The sequence below is a fragment of the Capricornis sumatraensis genome, chromosome 3 (assembly GCF_032405125.1).
Source record: "Capricornis sumatraensis isolate serow.1 chromosome 3, serow.2, whole genome shotgun sequence".
Lineage (NCBI taxonomy): Eukaryota > Metazoa > Chordata > Mammalia > Artiodactyla > Bovidae > Capricornis > Capricornis sumatraensis.
In genome coordinates, this window is record NC_091071.1 from 150948376 (window position 1) to 150970754 (window position 22379).

General features: G+C 58.4%; 2 protein-coding genes across 8 annotated transcripts; both read left to right on the top strand.

Annotated features, from left to right (window-relative positions):
• Positions 1–246: 246 nt before the first annotated feature.
• Positions 247–11263, top strand: SLC11A1 (solute carrier family 11 member 1). 2 transcript variants are annotated; one of them, XM_068966871.1, is made up of 15 exons: positions 247–450; positions 992–1125; positions 2143–2265; positions 2577–2696; positions 3782–3888; positions 4292–4362; positions 4700–4767; positions 5166–5321; positions 5941–6099; positions 7442–7531; positions 7639–7758; positions 8170–8319; positions 10050–10123; positions 10475–10628; positions 10760–11263. In XM_068966871.1, exons 1-15 carry the CDS (start codon positions 375–377, stop codon positions 10871–10873), a joined length of 1716 nt encoding a protein of 571 aa, XP_068822972.1. In that variant the 5' UTR covers positions 247–374; the 3' UTR covers positions 10874–11263. The 2 variants fall into 2 exon arrangements, with proteins under 2 accessions (XP_068822972.1, XP_068822973.1); XM_068966872.1 differs by lacking the exon at positions 992–1125 and having other exon boundaries at positions 373–450.
• A 4769-nt stretch (positions 11264–16032) lies between these two features.
• CTDSP1 (CTD small phosphatase 1) lies at positions 16033–21982 on the top strand. 6 transcript variants are annotated; one of them, XM_068967228.1, is made up of 7 exons: positions 16033–16145; positions 17533–17681; positions 18115–18219; positions 18410–18466; positions 19095–19211; positions 19349–19534; positions 20221–21982. In XM_068967228.1, the coding sequence occupies exons 1-7, from the start codon at positions 16079–16081 to the stop codon at positions 20347–20349; spliced, it is 810 nt and encodes a 269-aa protein (XP_068823329.1). In that variant the 5' UTR covers positions 16033–16078; the 3' UTR covers positions 20350–21982. The 6 variants fall into 6 exon arrangements, with proteins under 6 accessions (XP_068823329.1, XP_068823331.1, XP_068823330.1 ...); XM_068967230.1 differs by having other exon boundaries at positions 18118–18219; positions 19119–19211; positions 20221–21980; XM_068967229.1 differs by having other exon boundaries at positions 19119–19211; positions 20221–21979.
• The last annotated feature ends 397 nt before the right edge of the window (positions 21983–22379 follow it).

The following is a 22379-nucleotide window of genomic DNA, read 5'->3' on the forward strand; positions in this document are numbered from 1 at the left end:
CTAGTGGCCATGGGACCCAAGAGTAAAAAGGAGAAGGACCTGACTGCTTGCACAGGGTGAGGGTGGGCTGGCGGGCAGTCATGTGATCTAGATATGCATGCCCAAGTGGCAGGAAGTTGTCCAAAATCAGAGCTAAGTTGGGAGAGGTGCAGAACTCGGGGTGCCTGGAAGGGAGCCAGAGGTATTGCGGGGCTCAGGCCAGGAGGGGAACAAATGTCCTTACTGCGGCCACCCAGACCCTTCCTCCAGAACTGGCCACTTCTGCCTTTGGAAAGTGTTTCACAACGTGCCTGTGTGTTAGAACAGCTGAGGATGGGTAAGAGGGCGTGGACCCGCACAATTGCCACTGCCTAGAGAGGAAGCACGGGCTTGCCATGCCCGTGAGGGGCTGCCCGGCACGCCAGCCACTGAGTGCACAGAGAGTGCCCGAGTCTGCGGTCCTCATGTCAGGTGAGCGGATCCCTCCAGGGACAGAGCCTGAGTGGGGGTGTGATGGGGAGAGCCAGGGTGGGCAAGGGAAGTCCCTGCTGCACCGTGGGAGTCTGGATCTCAACCACAGTTCCATACACCAGCCTGGGGCTGGGCTCTTCACACCTCCAAGGGCAGAGCCTCATCTCTGTGAACCCGGAGCCCTTGCAGCTTCCTTGGCTCCTGCAGGCAACAGGGATACGGCACGCGGTGGTGTCAGTATCGCCTCCTCGGAACCCATGTCCCTCTCCACATCCTCCATGGAGAGAGAACTAGATCTGGGACTCTCTGCCCTCCCATGGAAGGAGGGAACCCTGAAGGCTCCACTTCTCACATGTCTACTGAGTGTCTGGTCCATAGGTGGAGGTGATGGACCCAAGATGGGAATGAAGGGCTCTTATTCGGTGGGGCCTTCATTTCTCTTCTCTGCCAGGAGGAGGTGGGGGAAGAGGACAGATGGCTTTAACCCTGGGCCAGCAGAAAGAAGCAGGTCACTCACCAAGGCTCATGGGGCCCTTCGCAGGTGACACGGGTACCCCAAACCAGGGAGGGACCAGATATGGCTCCATCTCCAGCCCACCCAGTCTAGGGCCACAGCAAGCACCTCCCGGAGGGACCTACCTAAGTGAGAAGATCCCCATTCCGGATACAGAATCGGTGAGAACGCTGGAGACTTCCTGGGGTCTTTCAGGATGTACCGGATCATGCCGGATCTCACCAGCCTGGGGAGGGAGGTCTCCTGAAGATCAGCGCCAGTCCCTCCCGGCTCTAAGCAGCTGTGACAGACGATGGGAACTGGCGCCCTCCTGCTTCTGTCCCCAAGTGCTTAGCTCCGGCGCTTAATATTTGTCTAAAAATTACCAAGTGGCTTTTTAAATGAATCTCAGCTCTCCTAGGAAGGGGAAAGGACCTGGGATGAGTTTGGGTTGCAGCCTCCAGGATCTGTTGTAATATTTAAGTAAAGGAAGCAAGACAAGGGCATGGGGAGAGGTGAAGCCGGCGGGCTGGGACAGCGCGTGTGTTACTTGCTCAGTTGTCGGACTCTCAGCGACCCCATGGACTGTAGCCCACCAGGCTCCTCTGTCCATGGGATTCTCCGGGCAAGAATACTGGAATGGATAGCCATTCCCTTCTCCAGGGGATCTTCCTGACCCAGGCATCGAACCCAGGTCTCCTGCCCTGCAGACAGATTCTTTCCAGTCTGAGCCACCAGGGAAGCCTAGGACACATCATCCTGCATTTCCAGAATCTTCAGAGAGACTCAGGCTCCCCGGAATGGGGGTGGGGAGACCCTCAGCTTGGTGGACTCCAGAGAGGAGGCCCTGTGGTCTGAGAAGGGGCTGTGAAGGGAGGAGTTAGACCGGGGAGGTCTGACCCAGGAAAGCTCCCCTTTGGGCTCTGAGGATCTGCTGAGTCAGGGCCTGCAGGAGGCGGGTCAATCAGGTGCAGACTGCAGAACCGACCCATCCAGACAGCTGATCTGCCGTGACTCAGCAAATCCTAAGTCCTTCCCACCCCATGTGCTCCACTAACCCTCTAGGTAATAGCTCCAGGAATGGGGAATCGAGGGCAGGGCTGGCCAGCCTGGGCCCCTGAGCCTGGAAAGGTGTCACTGGAGGCTGACCAAGGCCAGCTGGGCCCACCTAAGACCCCTCATTCCACTCCCCCTCACAGGGTGCATTCAGCCTGCGGAAGCTGTGGGCCTTCACAGGGCCTGGATTCCTCATGAGCATAGCATTCCTGGACCCAGGAAACATCGAGTCGGATCTTCAGGCTGGGGCTGTGGCTGGATTCAAAGTGACGGAGTCGGGGCACCATGGGGAGGGTGGTGACCAGGCTAAGCGGGTGAAGACCCCCAGCTATGCCACAACTCCCCAGAGTGGCCTGCCCGGCCAGTGTTGCTGGGAACAGGTGTTAAGTTCAAATGAGCCAGAAAAGGGTCTCCAAGGCAGCCGTGCCAGAATATGGGGGTGTAGGGGGCGTTGTCTTCCAGCTTTGTCTCCCCAATCCTCTCCCCAGTGAGTGTCCTAGGTTAGAAGGTCCCAGCAATTTGGGGGTTATCAGAAACTAGCCCCTCTGGCTGACGGCCTCTCCCTACCTTCTCGCAGCTGCTCTGGGTGCTGCTGTGGGCCACAGTGTTGGGCTTGCTCTGCCAGCGACTGGCTGCCCGGCTGGGCGTGGTGACAGGGAAGGACTTGGGCGAGATCTGCCATCTCTACTACCCTAAGGTGAGCTTGGTGCCCCTGGACAGGAAGCATCTGTAGCCTCAAAATCCCAAACAGCCATCGAAAGCTTCGATGATCAAATAAAAATATCATCTCAAGTGGAGCATTGCAAGTCCACACGATAGATCAAGCTGAGGCTCAAACGAATAGAATGCAGAATGAGAGGGACGCTAGAGGTATCTTGCTCTTCTTACCGAAGAGGACATTGAAACCTGGGAAAGTGACTTGCCAAAGAGGAAAAACAGGGAGGGGGGCGGGGCAGAATTGGTGTGGAATAACCATTGGCTGGGGTGGACGCTGGGGACTTGGCTGTTGTCAGCGTCCAGGCAAGCAAACAGAAATTATACCACTGGATCGGTCAAAAGCGTCGAATACAGGATGTAGTCCCAAAGGTGTTGACAGAGCTGAAGGAGCAAGAGAAGGAGGTGTTACCCAGAGGCCAGAAAGCTCCTGGACAGAAACCCGAGGAACATCATTTGCTATCGAGCTTCTAGAAACACTGCCACCACTGCTGATTGGAGCCCAGACTACATGGTGCCCTTGCTGGGGCCAGCTCCAGAAACAGGGGGAAAAGATCTCTACCTGTTTTTTAATTTTCCTTAAATATTTCTTACTGTTGACCTAAAACAGATATTTTAAGTCAGATATTTCTCCAGCAAAGATGGATTTATTCAGGATCAGCAGAGAATGATAATTCAGGGTCTGTAGCCATGGGGAGCCACCTGCAAGGTCTCTACACAGCAAGGGAAGAACACTTTTATGGAGGGAAAAGGGAAGTTGGGAGGCTGATAGCAAACAAAGAGTCCATGACTTTTCAGCGCCTAAGTCCTTTCCAGGAAAGAAGAGTCTTCTTTCTCTTGGGCTCTGCTATCTTTGAAGGGTGTGGAAGCTTCCCCTTCTTATCTCCCGACTCTATTTAATTGAAGTTTCTGTTAACTAATTTTACATGTGAAACCACCATGGCACCATGAAGCCAACTGGCAAGGCCAACTTGCAAATATAGTTTGCAGGCTTCCAGCCCAGGTATATAGTGAGTGCAGGACTGAGACAAGAGACAGCCTTGCTGACGGGATCACGTCCTCCCCTAGGTGCCCCGCACTCTCCTCTGGCTGACCATCGAGCTAGCCATCGTGGGCTCAGACATGCAGGAAGTCATTGGCACAGCTATTGCATTCAGTCTGCTCTCAGCCGGACGGTACTCCAGAGGGGCCCCAGTTCTCCAGCCCAGGGCTGGGAACAACTGCCGCTTTCTCCCCAGGCCTTCTATTTCCCCCTGACCACTTCATCCTGCAGTCATCTCTAACTCAGTTATTGCCCAGTCTGCCAGATGGGGAAACAGAGACCCAGATATGTAAAGCGACTTGCTGCAAATCAGAGGCTTCAGTACTCAGCCCCAAGCTCCCTACCACGCTGGTCCCCTGCCCAGCATGGAGGTGCCATTTTAGGTCTCCAGCACCCCGGCTCCCCTCTCCCTCAGCCGTCTGGGGCCCCTTGAGTGCCTGCTCCCCGGAGGCCCCATTCCACAGTCTCCAGCCCTGAGGGTGGGAGATCCAGACTCCTGAACCGGGCTAGGCTGACCCAGGCCGCTCTGGTTTCAGAATCCCACTCTGGGGTGGTGTCCTCATCACCATCGTGGACACTTTCTTCTTCCTCTTCCTCGATAACTACGGTGGGTGTGTGCCCCTCATCCCCAGCGGGACTTGGGCGAGGAGGGGGCTGGCAATGAATGTAATGGTGCTCTGGTGAACTGGGAGAAGGGCTGTGAGCAACCTCGCTCTGCACGGCCTTGAGCAACTCAGACTAGTGTTTCTTCATCTACAACACGCAGATACTAGCACAGAGGTCACAGGGCTGTGGGGAGGATTCAGTGCGATAACACTGGTCAAGCCCGGTGCACAGTGCTGGAACAAAGTGCTCAGGATATCAGCCATTAATAATTGCTTAAGTTAGTTTTGGTTTGGGGTGGTTTTTGTTGTTGTTGTTCAGCCCCTTTGCTCTCACCCTAGGGTTGCGGAAGCTGGAAGCCTTTTTTGGATTTCTTATTACCATAATGGCCTTGACCTTCGGCTATGAGGTGGGAAGCCAGAGCCAAAACAGGGCCCTGCACCAGAGCCACCCTACTCTGCCCCGAGCAGAGCCCGACGGGACATGGGAGAGGACCTTAGCCATTCCCTACCCCGGCCCCACCTCAGCCCCCATCCCCCCACCCCACCCCACCCCACCCCATTTCCGCACCCCCCACCCCCTCTCCCCAACTCCAGCCTCCGGAAGCGGAAGCAGACTGGAGGGTAAGAACCGAGGCTCAGGGGTGGAGCCGGGCCGAAGGAGGCTCCTCCCCACAGCATGGGAAGATCCCCTGGAGAAGGGAAAGGCTACCCACTCCAGTATTCTGGCCTGGAGAATTCCATGGACTACAGTCCATGGGGTCACAAAGAATTGGATACGACTGAGCGACTTTCACTCACCCCACAGTACGTGGTGGCTCGGCCTGCTCAGGGAGCACTGCTTCAGGGCCTGTTCCTGCCCTCGTGCCCAGGCTGTGGCCAGCCCGAGCTGCTGCAGGCCGTGGGCATCGTTGGCGCCATCATCATGCCCCACAACATCTACCTGCATTCCTCCCTAGTCAAGGTGAGCAGACTGGAGGGGAGGGAGACATGCTCTCTCCCTTACAGCCACGCTGGCCCCACCCTCAAGGCTGAAGCCACGACCCTTCGACTCCTGCCTCTGAATTTAGGAGGGAAGTGAAACACTCTTTATTCAAAATATAATAATAGAGAGAGTCTACTGTGTGCTGGGAGCTGAGGATCAGTGAGGGAAAAGATAAGTCTTCTGACTTCTTAGAGCATGCATTTCTAGTAGGGGAGGCAGACCATAAGCAAGTCAACAGTAAAGGAAAGAAATGGATTGTGAAAGATGCTCTGCAGGAAACGAAACAGGGGAGCTGAGTCTTGGATGGAGGATGACTGAGGAGGGGGCTCCCCTAGAAAAGGTAGCCAGCAAAGGCCTTTCTACGGCAGTGACTTTTGAAACATGAAGGATGGGAAGGAAGATTAGGGGAGAAGATATTCTAAGCAGAAGGACCGGCAAGTGCAAAGGTCCTGAGACAGAAACAAAGGACTATCCCAGACTAACATACAAGGGGGCTTTAGAGAGAACGGGGTTTGGGGGACGTAAGCAGACTGTGAGGGTAGAGAGTTCTGGGACAACTCTAAGGGGCTTCGATGCTTCCGTCCTTTTACCTTCGCAGTCTCGAGAGGTAGACCGGTCCCGGCGGGCGGACATCCGAGAAGCCAACATGTACTTCCTGATTGAAGCCACCATCGCCCTGTCTGTCTCCTTCTTCATCAACCTCTTTGTCATGGCTGTCTTTGGGCAAGCCTTCTACAAGCAAACCAACCAGGCTGCGGTGAGGCACACCCCATATATGCATGCCCCTCAAGTTCTGCAGGGGACTCCAAAGAGTGCAGCTAAGCCCTCTGAGTCTCTGTCTTGCACTACAGGCACTGGTAGGGGAGGGAGTCTTGACACTGGCCTCTGTTTGGGATCCCCTTTCCCACCCCACTGGGGAGACACAGCTGCCCCCTGTAGGCTTGCAGAGGGTCAGCCCCCACACCAAGGGTTCCAAGGCACACACATCCAGGGGAGGTGATGGCGGGGGGCGGGGGGCTGAGTCTTGGAGGACTCAGCATTCCAGCTGCACCTGAAGAATGGGCAGGATTTGCCCACCCAGCTGTGGGGAGAACCTTCTGGGAGGGGGTGCCTGCCTAAGGATGAGCGTGGGGTTGGGAATATGCAAGCAGTTTCTTCTCCTGAGTTTCTAGTGATAGTCTTCATTACTAGCAGATAAACTGTCATTCATTCAGCAAATATTTATTGAGCATTTGTTAAGTATCAGCCAGTGTATTAGACCATGGGAATACGGCAGCCAATGATACAAAGGCCTTGCCCTGTAGATTAACTTTGAAGGCAGTGAGCAAACTGGAAAAAAATCAACCAATCAGTTGACTGATTTCAAAGGAAAATGTGAACAATGTTGTAAAGAAAATAAAGGGGGTGATGAAACATAATTGGGGGTGTGGGGCGGGAGGGGCTTCTATATTAGCCCAGGTGGCCAGTAGAGGCCTCTTGGACGAGATGGCATTTGAGTGGACTCTGAAGGAGAAGGAACCAACCAGCTCCTCCCTGGCTTTCTGGGATTTGGGACCTGGGTCTGTCTGTTTTTGGGTAGATCTCTATCCAGAGGCACTAAAGGGGGTTGATGGGGTCGGAACAAACTAGCCAGGACTCAGGGCACACAGGTACTGTTGGGTGCCTTGCTGTGGGACCTTGTGAGGTCATGCCTCTCTGTGAGTCTCTGCTCCGTAGCACAAGGAGAGAGATCTAAACAGGATGGCAAACTATAGTCACACGTTGTCTTTGAGACCAACCAAGTCACAGGGCTGTGGGAAGTGGGTCCCAGGTAAGGGAGACAGGCCTGTGAGTTTGCTTGAGTCACTGCCAACCAATTGTGTCTCTGTGGTAATGCCAGCTCTCACCATCAAAGAGAAGCTAGAAACCAGGCTTGTAAATTGTAAATGTTGTCAACAAATTCACATTAAAGAAAAAAATTTGTTGGCCAAGCAAAATATGTCGGGCTGGATTCAGACTGTGGGCCACCAGTTTTCAACCCTTGGTCAAGGCTTGGAGGTCTGATTTTCCAGTATTGAGTGTGTGCCTCACATCTCCTTCCTACTGCCCGGTGCCCGCAGTTCAACATCTGTGCCAACAGCAGCCTCCACGACTACGCGACGATCTTTCCCAGGGACAACCTGACAGTGGCCGTGGACATTTACCAAGGAGTAAGCAAGCCAATGGCAGGGCTGGGGTGGGCGAGGAAGGGCTCCATCCAGCGGAGCCTGCGTGAGAAGGGGGCGGGTCCATGGTCTGACCACACCCCTCCTTCCAGGGCGTGATCCTGGGCTGCCTCTTTGGCCCTGCAGCCCTGTACATCTGGGCCGTGGGTCTCCTGGCTGCTGGGCAGAGCTCCACCATGACCGGCACCTACGCGGGACAGTTTGTGATGGAGGTGTGGCTGGGCCGGGCCGGTGTCTGAGCACAAGGCAGACCACTCAGGACTTAAACGTGGGCCTCCTTAATCCTTAAGGCAGCCCAATGGGTACCCTTAGAAGCCCCACTACACAGATGAGAGAACTGAGATTTAGGGAGGTGAGGCCTGAGACTCACCCAGGACTAATAGGAGCCTTTTCTCCAAAACCATTTAGGCTTCAGTAATCACCTGTAGGGGGGAAAAACCTTGCCCCCAATTTGTCCCCATCTATCCCCTCACCACCAACTATAGGCAGAGCTTTCCCCATTTCAATGATGGAAAAAACAGAGGGTTCCTGCAGGTATCAGATGGGCTGAGGGAAGATGGAGGATTCCTCCCCTGGAACCCCAGTCCTGCATCCCGCCACCAAGTTCTCTCTGCATCCCCCAGGGCTTTCTGAAGCTGCGGTGGTCACGCTTCGCCCGAGTCCTGCTCACTCGCTCCTGTGCCATCCTGCCCACTGTGCTCCTGGCTGTCTTCAGGGACCTGCAGGACCTGTCAGGCCTCAACGACCTGCTCAACGTGCTGCAGAGCCTGCTGGTGAGCCTGCGGGCCCTACCACCTCCTCCGCCCTGTGGGGCCAAACAGGAACCACAGCAATCCCCTACGTCCCCAGACTCCCCCACCTCCCAGGCACTATTCTAAACACACTTTACCTACAAGGTTCTGGTACTACCCATAGCTGCCCCAGGGTGTAGGAACTGCCATTATCCCCATTTTGCAGATGGAAAAACTGCTGCACGCAATTAAGTGACCAATGGCACCCCACTCCAGTACTCTTGCCTGGAAAATCCCATGGACGGAGGAGCCTGGAAGGCTGCAGTCCATGGGGTCACTGAGGGTCAGACACGACTGAGCGACTTCACTTTCACTTTTCACTTTGATGCACTGGAGAAAGAGATGGCAACCCACTCCAGTGTTCTTCCCTGGAGAATCCCAGGGACGGGGGAGCCTGGTGGGCTGCCGTCTGTGGGGTCGCACAGAGTTAGACACGACTGAAGTGACTTAGCAGTAGCAGCAGAGCCAGGGGGCTTCCCTGGTGTCTCAGATGGGAAAGAATCTGCCTGCAATGCAGGAGATCTGGGTTCGATCTCTGGGTTGGGAAGATCCCTTGGAGGAGGGCATGGCAACCCACTCCAGTATTCTTGCCTGGACAATCCCCATGGACAGAGGAGCCTGGTGGGCTACATTTTATGGGGTCACAAAGAGTTGGACACAACTGAGTGACTAAGCACAGAACAGCAGAGCTAGGATGCACTCAGATAGCCTGGGGCCAGAGCCTCCAAATACTTTCTCCTGTTTTGGAGCCCCCACAACCTTGAGGCTTCCTTGGTGGCTCAGATGGTAAAGAATCTGTCTGCAGTGGGAGATCTGGCTTCGATCCCTGGGCTGGGAAGTTCCCCTGGAGAAGGAAATGGCAATCCACTCCAGTATTCCTCCAAAATCACTGCAGATGGTGACCGCAGCCATGAATTAAAAGATGCTTGCTCCTTGGAAGAAAAGCTATGACCAACCAAGATAGCATACTAAAAAGCAGAGACGTTACTTTGCCAACAAAGGTCCGTCTAGTCAAAGCTATGGTTTTTCCGGTAGTCATATATGGATGTGAGAGCTGGACTATAAAGCTCAGCGCTAAAGAATTGATGCTTTTGAACTGCATGATTTTGGAGAAGACTCTTGAGAGTTCCTTGGGCTGCAAGGAGATCCAACCAGTGCATCCTAAAAGAAATCAGTCCTGAATATTCATTGGAAGGCCTACTGCTGGAGCTGAAGCTCCAATACTTTGGCCACCTGATTCGAAGAACTGACTGACTGGAAAAGACTCTGATGCTGGGAAAGGTTGAAGGCAGGAGAAGGGGATGACAGAGGATGAGATGGTTGGATGGCATCACCAAGTCGATGGACATGAGTTTGAGTAAGCTCCGGGAGTTGGTGATGGACAGGGAAGCCTGGCGTGCTGCAGTCCATGGGGTCACAAAGAGTCGGACACGACTGACTGACTGAACTGAATTGATTTTTGCCTGGGAAATCCCATGGACAGAGAAGCCTGGTAGGCTATCGTTTGTGGGGTTCCAAAGAGTCAGACACAACTGAGAGACTAGCACACACAATGGAAGCAATGGATGTGGAGAAACAGGTTCAGAGTGGTTAGGGGACTTTCCCAAGGTTGCACAGTGAAGCAGAGGTGACCGGAGCCCTGGCCTGCTCCTCCCCTCCTCACTGTGCTCTGACGCAGGGCCCTTCAGCCCCTTCCTTCTGACTCTCCCCAGCTTCCGTTCGCTGTGTTGCCCATCCTCACCTTCACCAGCATGCCCGCCCTGATGCAGGAGTTTGCCAACGGCCTGTGAGTACTCCCCAACCCCAGCACTGGGCTTATCGCACTTGATCCTCACAACTGCCAAGAGGTAGGAATTTTCACTATTCCAGATAAGGAACATCTGATAGCTAGCAAGGGGAGGAGCCAGGACTGGAATCCTGAGCCAGGGGCTATTTCTAGAGCTTGAGCTCCTGCCCCTCACCTCAGCCCCTACTCTTGCCAAATCGTGCCCGTGTAGTGCCCGGCCGGCCCAGGAGGCAGAAGATGGCCAGGGGTCTACACCAGACCCACAGCCCTGGGAAGCCCTAGTTACCTCCAGGCTGACTGTGGGCCCTGGGGGAGATGCAGCCGATCCTGAATCTCCCTCTCATTCCCAAGGGTGAGCAAAATTACCACTTCCTCCATCATGGTGCTGGTCTGTGCCGTCAACCTTTACTTCGTGATCAGCTACGTGCCCAGCCTCCCCCACCCTGCCTACTTCAGCCTTGTAGCACTGCTGGCCGCAGCCTACCTGGGCCTCACCACTTACCTGGTACTGCTGGGTCGGCGGGTGCCTGGGGGATTGGGGAGGCAAGGAGAGGACACCACGGATGGAGGGCGTAGCGGGGATGCACTGGGGGCTTCCTCGTAGGTCTTCTCCCCTCATAGCCGCCCCTCCCTCAGGTCTGGACCTGTCTCATCACCCAGGGAGCCACTCGTCTGGCCCACAGTTCCCACCACCGCTTTCTGTATGGGCTTCCTGGAGAGGATCAGGAGGTGGGGAGGACCTCGGGATGAACTCCCACCAGGGCCTGGCCACGGGTGGGATGAGTGAGCACAGTGGCCTGCCAGGCAAGGGTGTGTGTGTGTGTGTGTGTGTGTGTGTGTGTGTGTGTGTGTGCGCGCGCACACACGTACAGCAAGATGGAGAGGGAGTTCTGGAAGCCGGCCAAGCCATAGGGACCTGCTATTTCCTAGCTCAGATCTTGGTGTTCTTGAGTATTAAATGGGGACACCTACCTTGCAATGGTTGTAAATAAGACACTTGAACGCAGAGCCTAGCACTTCAGATTTAAAAACAAAAGAACCATAATTCCAAAAGTTGCTGAGCACTATCACAGGAGTGACCTGACAGACCCACCTCATCCAGAGTGGGACCCAGGCTCCAAACTGACTTAAAGTAAGAATCTGAAAATGCTAAATAAACGCTGTTGTGCTTAGCCTCTTCAGTCATGTCAGACTCTTTGCATCCCCATGAACCGCAGCCCACCAGGCTCCTCTGTCCATGAGATTCTCTAGACAATACTGGAGTGGGTTGTCATGCCCTCCTCCAGGGGATCTTCCCCACTCAGGGAACCACTATCTCCTGCATCTCCTACAATGCAGGCAGATTCTTTACCACTGAGCTACTGGGGAAGCCCAAATAAATTTAAGTGAAGTAAGTGAAGTAGCTCAGTCGTGTCTGACTCTTTGCAACCCCGTGGACTGTAGCAACCCCGTGGACTGTAGCCTACCAGACTCCTCCCTCCATGGGATTGAGTGGGTTGCCATTTCCTTCTCCAGGGGATCTTCCCAACCCAAGGATCGAACCCAGGTCTCCCGCATTGCAGGGAGATGCTTTAACCTCTAAGCCACCAGAGAACCCCATCAAATAAGTGCGAATTCACCGCTTAATCCAAAAGAGAAGGGAAATGGAGACAGGCAAGCACAAAATCCCTGAACCATCAAGTGTCCCCCGTCCTAGAATGTCTGCCTCTCGCTCCTACTCTCACTGGAGTGGCCTCAGCCTTTCGGTTGCACCCGAAACCCACTTTTCAGGCAGTAAAACGGAAGTGTGGTTCTCCTCCCTTCGGGCTCCAGGGTCACAAAGAACCCAAGAGTCCATGCCTCCGAGGCCCAATTCATTTGCCATCTCCCCAGGGGACCAGGAGGCCGAGACTCCCACGCCGCGCGGTAGACGCCCCCAGGGCGCTGTCTCCCAGCTCCCCCTAGGGGCAAGGGACGGTCCCGAGCGCCGGTACTCCCCGCCTCCAAAGAGGAGGCGGTCACTCCGGCCTCGCGCCCGGAGGCCTCGGAATCCGCCCAGGCTGGAGGGTAGGGGTGAGCTTCGTGGGCGGGGAACCCCCTCGGCCGCAGGGAGCGGCCCGGCGCCCCTTCGCCCCTTGCAGGGACTGCACTTTACAGACGTTCCCTGAGCTGTTTCTAGGCTCCCCCAAGTCCCTCCTCCGGCCTCTTCCAGTCTCTGGGACCACCCCCCCCACGCCGCCCGCCCTCAACCCCGGTGGCGAGCAGCGGCGAGTAAGGGCCGCCAGTCTTTCCCCCTAGATTGAGCTTGGAGTGGGCGGTGTGCCTGGAAGCACCCCTGATTTCCCGGGGATGCGGCGGGCAGGCAGTCGGTCTCCGCGCTCAGGTTGAGGCGCTTGTTTATGAAAAGAATTTCCTTTTTCTTAAAAGGGCAACAAAACAAGTGGGGCCCTCTGAGAGGACCGGGATGGGACAGGTCTGGCTCACCCTACACAACCGTGGAGAGGTACTCAGACTAGAAAGCTGCCCAATCCTCTTCTGGCTTGGTCCTGGAGAAGATGGGGCCCATGGAAGAGGGGATGAATGGGAGCCAGGTAGCCGAGAAAGGGGAGACCCTTTTTCTTACTTCCCGGAGGTGCCCCCAGCTGTACCCCCTGTCCACCTCTTTAAACAATTCTCTAGGCAATAGTTGGGCACTAGGCCTGTGCTGGACATGGGGGAGGGAGGCACAGTCTCTAAATAAAGACTACCTGGAGGAGTTGGGACGGGGGTAAGTAAACCACAACAAACCAATAACAGTGTCAGCACACCTGCAAAAAGTGAGGCAAGGTCCAGAGATCAAGTACTAGACAGTATTTCGAAAACTGAATAGATGGAGGGGGAGCCCTCAAGAGGGGGGTGAGCATGCCAGGAGTTGGGGTTGTGTATCGGTGTGTGCAGAAGCTAGAGACATGCAACCTTGTTGGGATTTCCCCAGAGAAACAGGCCGGCTGGTCACATGAGTAGTCAAGCTTGGAACTTAGAACTTGGGGGAAAGGAAGGGGGAGGAGCCTCGGTAAGGGGTTAGCCATGAGGTCAGGCCAAGGCCATTCATTCCCCTGCCTGCATCCCTCCCTACCCAAAAGGCTACCCCTTCCCCAGTAGCTCTGGTCCTCCCAGCTTCCCCCCACCCCGCTTGTCAAGTTCAGATCTAACTAGAGAATCCTCCAGCCCCTCCAGCTGGGAGTGGCCTGACGTCTTAACTCTCCCCCAAAACTTCCACCCACAACTCTTACCACTACACACCCCCAGACCTCCTGACTCACTCGGCATCCACCCTGCCCTGTGGGAAGGTGCACCAGGTGTGCCTCGGGGCAGTGTGTCCAATCTTTGTCTCCGCCTGCCGCCTACCCACTTGCCCGGGTGGGACTCCAGCTGTCAGATGGGGGAAGCTGAGATGCTGGATAGTGTCCCGAGTTGCCAGACCGAGCCTGGGTGAGTCCTAGTGTTTCTCGACTCACAGTCTCCATGACTTGATTTCTCCTGGAGTGCAAACCAACGAAACATTAAACTAAACTGCACGGCGACCCCCACCTGTTGTAGCAGAGAGAGTAGGGGAGACAGCAGCTGGGTGTGGGTTTCCTTTCCCGGGGAAACCCGAAGAACCCGCCCCACCCTCCAGAACGCTTCCACCGGCAACTCACTCCCCACAGACCCCTAGAGCCCGCACTGCCTGGGTGTCAGGACTGTCTGCATCCTCGCCGCCCGCGCGGAAGGGGCACCTCGGCGCGCCCCGTAGCCGGGGGATGGGCGGGGGGGGGGGGTGGCTGGGCGGAGTAAGCGAGGTAGGGCAGGTCTCCTGGGAGGAGTCAACAACCTCGAAGTCTTGGAGGGGGCGATGGGGGTGTGTCTTAGAGGCCAGAAGTGAAGGGAATAGCGACTGGGCGGGCGGCGGGGGCGCGGTCCTGCCCGCCCCATCCCCGCTCCTCTGACCGTCGAAGGGACAGCCGGCCAGGTTCCAGCCTCCAGAGAGGGGGAGGGGAGGGGAAGGAAGGCGAACTGCTCAGACTAGAGACAAGGCCAGGGGTTCGCTCAGCCCTCCGCCGCCCATTTCCTTTTGGGGTCAGCACCGGCTGGGCATCCGGAGATAAAGCCGAGGCGCCGCCCCGGAGCCGGACCGTAGGGGAGGGGGGCCGCCCTGCGGCCGGAATCCCACCCCTGTTCCTGCCGCAGGGCGGGCCGAATCGCTCACTAGTCGGGACTCAGTTTCTTTATCGGTAAAACGGGTTTTTAAAGAAGTCGTTCATTGAGATGAGGGGCGCAGCCACAGCCGGACCCAGACGTAAGTGCTCGCAGCACGTTGGCGATTATTCTAACTAAAAGCAGAAGGCAAGTCGTGCTGTCCAGAGGATCCACAGCCCCCGACCACCTCCCCACCCCGCCCTGGACCCCAGGCCCAAAGCGAACGCGCCTTGGGGCCAGCTCTGCTCGCGACCCGCCGCCCGCGCGGGGCCTCTCCCTCCCGGGCCCCCTCTCCGCCTGGCCGGGAGAAAGCGCGCCGCGCTCTCACCGGGCTGCCGGATGGGACACGACGCGCCCGCCCCGCCCGCGGGGAAGGAAGTGCTGGGGCGCGTTTATCAAGCCTTGGCGTTATTAATATTTTAAAAATGTGAACACAAAACAGTAACGACAAGTATAAGGAACTTCATAGACAGGAAAACAAACAAACCCCGCCCGCAAACCTCACCGCGCAGCACACGGGAGTTTTGCTCGCGAAGAATCCGCGTGGAAATGCGAGCCCCGCGCCCGGGGGACGTCTGTACGGACCCGAGTGGAGCGGGTGTGCCAGTGGATGTCCGTGTTCCCCATGGTCCGGCATCGAGTCCCACTGTGTGGGGCCGCGGCCTGATTTCCCCTCCCCACAGAGGGGCCGGCGGGTGGGAAGCAGAGGAGGGGGCCTGGGAAAAAGGAGGGCTTCATTTCTTCGAGGTCGGTGGGATTTATCTATGCGAAGCCGTAGGAAGCCTATTCAGGCAGAACGAACAGCACGTATAAGGGCCCTGAGGCGTGGAGGCCCTCGGCTTCAGGCAAGAAAACCAGGTGGCTGGGGTGGGCATGGGGAGTGGACGTGGCCGGGCGCCCGGTGAGGAGAGGTCGGCAGGGGCAGCCCGGGGCGGACAGCTGGAACTTCTGCACCCTACAGCTCCGGGTTTAGGGGAAAGGGGCCGAGACTGCGGGCAGGTCACGGTCCGGTTAGGGACCTAATTGTGTGGATCGGCACAGTCGTTTGGAAGTGCAGCAGAGGCTTTGCACGCTCACGACTTCCCCTGCGACCACTGGAGAGAAGACCCACTTTTCAGACCAGATGGTGTTATCCCCATTTCCCAAATGAGAAGACCGAGAAGCTGCCAGTCCCCGACCTTTGGAATGTTCAGAGGTGGAGTCGCGCTGCCTCGGGGCACTCCCGGGCGCGGGCGCGGGCGCCCCGAGCGGGCCCTAGTCCCGGGCCGCTCAGCGCGGAGAACCGTGGGCCGGGGTGCCGGCCCTGCCACGCAGCCGCAGAGGCTTGGCCTCGCTGGCGGGCTGGCTGGCTGGCGGGCGGCGGGAAAGGAGGCGGCGCCCCCGGGAGCGCGGCAGGAACCTGGCCGGGCCCGCCTCCCTGGCCGCCGAGCAGCGCCGGCCCCTCAAGTGATGAAAGCCCCGGCCGAGTCCAGGTCACGCTGAAGCCGTTGCCCTTTTAAGGGGGAGCCTTGAAACGGCGCCCGGGTTCCATGTTTGCATCCGCCTCGCGGGGAGGAAACTCCATGTTGTAACAAAGTTTCCTCCGCGCCCCCTCCCTCCCCCTCCCCCTTAGAACCTGGCTCCCCTCCCCTCCGAAGCTCGCGGGGATCCCTCCCTCCCACCCCTCCCCTCCCCCCCGCGCCCCGATTCCGGCCCGAGCCGGGGGGGAGGCCGGGCTCCCGGGCCAGAGTCCGGCCGGAGCGGAGCGCGCCCGGCCCCATGGACAGCTCGGCAGTCATTACTCAGATCAGCAAGGAGGAAGCGCGGAGCCCGCTACGGAGCAAAGGTACTGGGGCGCACGGAGGGCGCTTAGACCCGGCGCCGCAAAGAGGAGGGGGCCGGGACCCTCTCGAGGGCGACAGTTGCCGCCGCCGCCCGGGGCGCCCGCCTTGGCGGGACCCGAAGCTTCCAACCGGAGGGGGAGCTGGGTGAGAGTTTGAACTTGCAGAAACTCGGAGACCCGGGGCGGGGCCTGGCGCTTTTTGGGGCGCTTCGGTCTGCTCGAGGTGGGGAAACTGAGGCAGGGGTGGAGCACGGGGCGCCCTCCAGGTTTCCCAGACTGGGTGTGCGCGAGGCCGAAGAGTCGTACCCCCCCCCTACTCCCCCATTGGCGCCAAGGGGGCTGGGAGATGGGGGGGCTGAAGAGGGCGCCTTCAGGCCACCAGCTGAGACTCCGCCCCCTCCGGGCCGCGGTCTGGCTGGGTCGCGGGAGGGGGCGCAGAGGTGACAGCGGGCTGGGGAGGGTTGGAAAGATCTCCCGCTAACGCAGGGCCACGTTCCCCACAAACTTCCGCGTCCCGCGTGGAGGCGCGGAGAGAGACAACCACTTCTAAGGATCGCCCGCGCGCCCGCAGGAGACGCGTGATCTGACCGCGCACTTGGCTCCTCGAGCCGGTGGGCGCCGTGTCTGTGCATACACGCAGCGCCCCGAGATGCTGCCACCCTGGGCCGGGCACGCCGGGACTGATGGTTCTGGTCTAGGGGGTCTGCCCCTCCCTGTCCTCGTGTGGGCTTAAGAGGCTAGGAAGTTCCTCCAGGTCTGTCCACTTGTGACCGGGACCTAGCTCCGTCCGGCGTCGGGGGTGGGGGGTTGGATAGGGGGTCGGGTGGAGGGTGGGCCAGTCTATTAGCGGGATCTAGGTTGGAGGTCCGGGTGGGGGCGGAGGAGGAGGGGCCAGTAGATGGCCGCAGGACACTAGATTCAAGCCCCCGCCCCCTGTGTCTGGGCCCAGCTTCAGGGAGGACTTTGGACCTCTGGAGGTGGAGAGTGGAAGGAGGGCGGGAGTGGGCCCCAGGGCCCCAAGCCCCAGCCTCTTTTGTAGGGGCCCCACTGACCAGGGCCTGCTCAGGTCCGGTGGGTGTCAGGAAGTGCCCCTATGCACTGCTCCCCCAGCAGAGATGGAAACTGTTGGGAAGAGAAAACACCTCCTGTCCCAGCCTCCAACCAGCCCACTCCCTAATGTGGGTGACGTTGTACCCACATTAAAAGAACTTGTGGGGAGTGGAGGGGTGGCCTGGAGCCAAGACTGTCAGGCTGCCACCTGAGTGTGTCTCCCTCAATGAAGGAAGCATGGCCAGACCCTCTCATCCCAGGGATTGGCAGCTGGGCATATAGGCACAGCCCTGCAGGCCAGGCAGTGTTCACGCCTCCACCTTGGGCCTCCCTGCTTCAGGTGACCAGAAGTCAGCAGCCTCTCAGAAGCCCCGGAGCCGGGGCATCCTCCACTCGCTCTTCTGCTGTGTCTGCCGGGATGACGGGGAGGCCCTGCCCGCCCACAGTGGGGCACCCCTGCTCGTGGAGGAGAATGGTGCCGTCCCCAAGGTGCGTGCTGGCCAAGTGGGGGCTATGGGGGCACCTGGACTCAGCCCTTCGGGGGGTGTAGGGGAAGGGGGCTCTTCAGGACGTGCTGCTAGGCCCTGTGGAAGAGGGTGAAGCCCGCTACCCCCCACTAAGCCCTCCACCCTCTCGGGCCTTCCCAACCCTGACTGCCTCCTGAGGGCCCCCAGCCCCGAGGCTTCTGAATTTCCCCTTCAGAAGTGGAGGCTATCCTCTGCATTGGTTTCCCAAGTCAGGAAGTGAAGCCCTGAGAGCCAGGCAGCCTACCCTCAGGCTCCAGGGTTGGCAGGGGCAAAATTGGGAAGGGGCTGGTGTTTCCACTCTGTCCTTGGGGCTCTCCAGGAAGAGGGCTGGGGGAGGAGAAATGACTGGGGCTTGAGAGAGGTGGCAGCAACCAGCTCCCTGCTTGTCCCCATAGCAGGCCCCAGTCCAGTACCTGCTCCCTGAGGCCAAAGCCCAGGACTCGGACAAGATCTGCGTGGTCATCGACCTGGACGAGACCCTGGTGCACAGTTCCTTCAAGGTGGGCCCCTGCCCAGCAGCCCTCAGGCCCCCGGTCTCTGAGCCCTAGATGGGATTTTGATAAATGTAGAATTGTCAGAAGTCCAGAGAGGGTGTGAGACTTGGCTGAGATCACACAGACCCTGGCCTGGCCTGGGAGGGTGGTCCTGGTGGGCCTTGCCCCAATTCCAGCAGCTCTTTTCCTCCTGCAGCCAGTGAACAATGCTGACTTCATCATTCCTGTGGAGATTGATGGGGTGGTCCACCAGGTGAGGGGCTGGGGGTGGGGGGGAGGTGGTAGGGTTGGCATCTGTCTTCCAGACCCCAGGTTCCTCCCACCAGTCCTGAGAGCCCTAGGTGGGATTTTGATAAATGTGGAATGTCCAGGGCCCAGAGAGGGTGTGAGACTTGCCTGAGGTCACACAGACCCTCAGGGACTTGGCCCAGCTCCAGGGCCTGCAGGGAGTGGGGTGGGGGGTCTTCCTCGGTGCCCCCTCGCCCCTACCCTGCCCGGGACCCAGTTCAAGTAATTCAGGATAGGTTGTGTGCTGTCCAGCCTGTTCTCCATTACTTGGCTCGGGGGCCGGTGCCCTGCAGCCTTGGGGTGAGGGGGTTGCCCCAGGCCCCCACATCCGGCCGAGGCCCTGGCGGAGGAAGGGGTGGGAATTAGTGATTCCCTCTGAGGTAGGGCCCGAAGACAGGAGTCGGAGGTTATTTGATCCTCTTCGGGACGGTGGGTGGTTTACCCGGCGGTGGTGGGGGTGGCTGGCCGAGTGGAGCCCACGGGCCCTGGGACCAGCTGCCCTCCTGCGCTCCTCTGCCTCCTGCACCTAACTCCTGCGCAGTCCCTCGGCCATCCCACCCGGCCCCACCCCGCCCAGGCCCATGGGCTGGCAGTCCCCTCACTGGCCCACCCCCCAGGTCTACGTGCTGAAGCGGCCCCACGTCGATGAGTTCCTGCAGCGGATGGGTGAGCTCTTCGAATGCGTGCTGTTCACCGCCAGCCTGGCCAAGGTGAGCCCTCCACCCTCCGCAGGGCTCCCTGGGCACCTCTGCTTCCTGTCTGCCTCCGACACACGACCTCTGGGCAGAAGTCTCTGGGTCCCTCTTGGCGCCCTCCCCAACCCCGATGACCCACCTCCCACCCCCAGTACGCAGACCCCGTAGCTGACCTGTTGGACAAGTGGGGGGCCTTCCGGGCGCGGCTGTTTCGGGAGTCGTGTGTCTTCCACCGGGGGAACTACGTGAAGGACCTAAGCCGACTGGGCCGAGACCTGCGTCGGGTGCTCATCCTGGACAACTCGCCCGCCTCCTATGTCTTCCATCCAGATAATGCCGTGAGTGCCCGGCAGGATGGGGGTTGGGGACCTGCAGGGGTCTGGTCCCTTCCGTTCCTCCCTCTTTTCTCTCCTCGGTGGCCCCTGCCTGCTGCCTGCTCGCCTTGTCCATCCACAGCTGCCCCAGGTCTCTTAGTCACTCAGCCCATTCTGCCTGCATGGACAAGGGGCCTGCTGTGGATTTGGGTCCCTTGCTGGGCACTAGAGCAGTTTCCACTTCATCCTAACAGTTGTGAACTGTTAGTGGATCCCAGAATTAGCTTTAAAAAAATGAACCAAAACTGTCCAACTGCTTAGCACACAATAGGGTAAGGGCTTCCCAAGTGGCGCTAGTGGTAAAGAACCCGCCTGCCAACGCGGGAAACATAAGAGACGTGGGTTGGATCCCTGAGTCGGGAAGATCCTCTGGAGAAGGGAATGGCAACCCACTCCAGTATTCTTGCCTGGAGAGTCCCATGGACAGAGGAGCCTGGCGGGCTACAGTCCACGGGCTCCCTAAAAGTCGGACACGACTGAAGAGACAGCTCAAACATGCTAGGTTGAGTATGTTTCCCTAAAACTCTGCTCTGACTTGTGTGGTCAGTGCGACTTACTGGGAAACTGTGGGTGAGGGTGCTCGGGGCTGATCTGGACCCTCTGTGCCCAGGGCCCCCTGCCCCCCTCATTGCCCCGCACCCGTCTTCCAGGTACCGGTGGCCTCGTGGTTCGACAACATGAGTGACACGGAGCTCCACGACCTCCTGCCCTTCTTCGAGCAGCTCAGCCGTGTGGACGACGTGTACTCAGTGCTCAGGCAGCCTCGGCCGGGCAGCTAGTGAGGCGCCACGGGGCTCAGACCTGCCCCTGACCACACCTGCCTCCCACTCACTCGGACTCTGCCTTAAGAAAACTCAGCGCCACGGGGAAGCGGGGTCTCCCCGCCCCCCTGCCCCCCACCAGCCTGGCCAGGCTCTGGAGGGGGCAGCAGGCTGCACGGAGGGCGATGAGCCCCTGGGTCCCTGAGTCAGTGCCTTAGAACCTTCTCCTTGGGGGACCCGTGGGGCTCTGCATGCCTCTCCCCCTTCCTTCCTTTCTCTCTGCACCGCCATGTTTCTCTGCTGCCAAACTGGGCCCCTCGGGCCCTTCCAGTTCTGCTTGGGGGAGGGGCAGGGTTTGAGCTGCCCTCTGCCTTGGACCCGCCCTCCCCCCCCCCCAAATCTGGGAACAGAGGACACCAAGTGCCTTGCATAGAGCCCTCTTCCCAGCCGATTTTCCCAGGGCCACAATCCAGGTCAGCTCTGCCAGGAACAGCCTTCAGGTTGCTGCAATCTAGGCTGGTGGGGGAGGACTCAGTCTCCCCACCTCTTCCCTGGGGACTGCTGCAGGCCCCCTCACCCTACCTCTGCCTAGGGCGGGGAGGGTTGAGGGTTGATCTGTTTCCACTTGTGAAGGGAGCAAGGGTCTATTCAGGACCCCAGAATCCAGCTACTCTGGGCTCACCAGCTGCTGAGGGCTACTTCCCACACTGCCCTAAGTTCCAACCTCTCACCTCTGCCTTGGCCGGCCTGGAGGCCCTGGGGCTTGGTGCCCCCAGCTCCGTGTGGGGGCCCAGGCAGTATCCTGCGGTGCCGTATAAATATGTATATGTGTATATAGACTTTTAGGGGAGGGGGAGAGGGAAAAGTCCAGGTAGAGACACCCTTCCCTCGCCCTTCCCTGAGCCCATAAACTAGGGGAGGGGGGGAGGAGGGAAAGGATTTTTACATTTTTTAAACTACTATTTTCTGAATGAAACAGGCTGGCCCAAGGGGCCCCAGGCCCTGTCCTTTGTCCCTCACACCCTCTCTGCTCCGTTCATTCATTCATTCAAGAAACATTTATTGAGCACCTTTTCTGTGCCCAGTGCTGTGCAGGTCCACCAGCCGAGTTTGTGTGTGGGTCTCTCGAGACCACCTAACTGGTGCCTCCCCCCCCACCCCATACTTCACTGGTGCCTTTAGGGGATCTGTAGGAGGTGGGACCTTTCTTGTGGGGTTTGGGGGTCTCCAGGAAACCTGGCCAAGCTGTTCCCCCACCCCTGTGCCAACCCCACCCCTGCAGCCCCTCTGCTTTGCCCCCTGCTGGCTGGGGGCAGCTCCCAGGATGTCCTGCCTTCCAGCTCTGAGTCCTTTATCTGGAATCCCTCCCCCAAATGCTGAGTCTGGAAGCCAGGGCCTTGGGCTCTCCCAAAGGCCTAACGGTTAAGGGGACCCACATACCAGTGCCAAGGGGGATGTCGGGTGGACATGTCATTACCCTCCCCACCAGAGAGCTGGGGGTGGGAGGGAGGACAAAGTTGCTCTGACTCGGGTGACCCTCCCATCTAAGTGCCTTCTCTGTAACGGAGAACCCCACAGTTTGATAAGAACTAAAGCGAAAGCCAGACCCCCCCCCCCCAATCCTGGCTCTGTGGTTATTGATGGGGAGGGGGCTGTTGAAGTTGGGGGGAGGTCCGGTGAAGCCACACCTGTTCAGCAAACCCTTTGGAGGGAAGGGCTGCCCTCACCCTTCCAGGGGCATCAAGCCTGAAAATGCAAACTTTGAATGGGTCCGAGTGCATCTCTGCTGTTTAGTCACTAACTCGTGTCCAACTCTTCTGAAGCCCCGTGGACTATAGGCCACCAGGCTCCTCTTTCCATGGGGTTTCCCAGGCGAGAATACTGGAGTGGGTTTCCATTTCCTTCTCCGGGGATCGAACCTGTGTCTTTTGCATCGTGTGCATTCGCAGGCGGATTCTTGACCGCCAAGGCACCAGGGAAGCCTGAGTTCATCTGTTATTTAATTCTGCCCCTCTTTGCAGAAGTGATTAAATAATGCCTCCATCGGG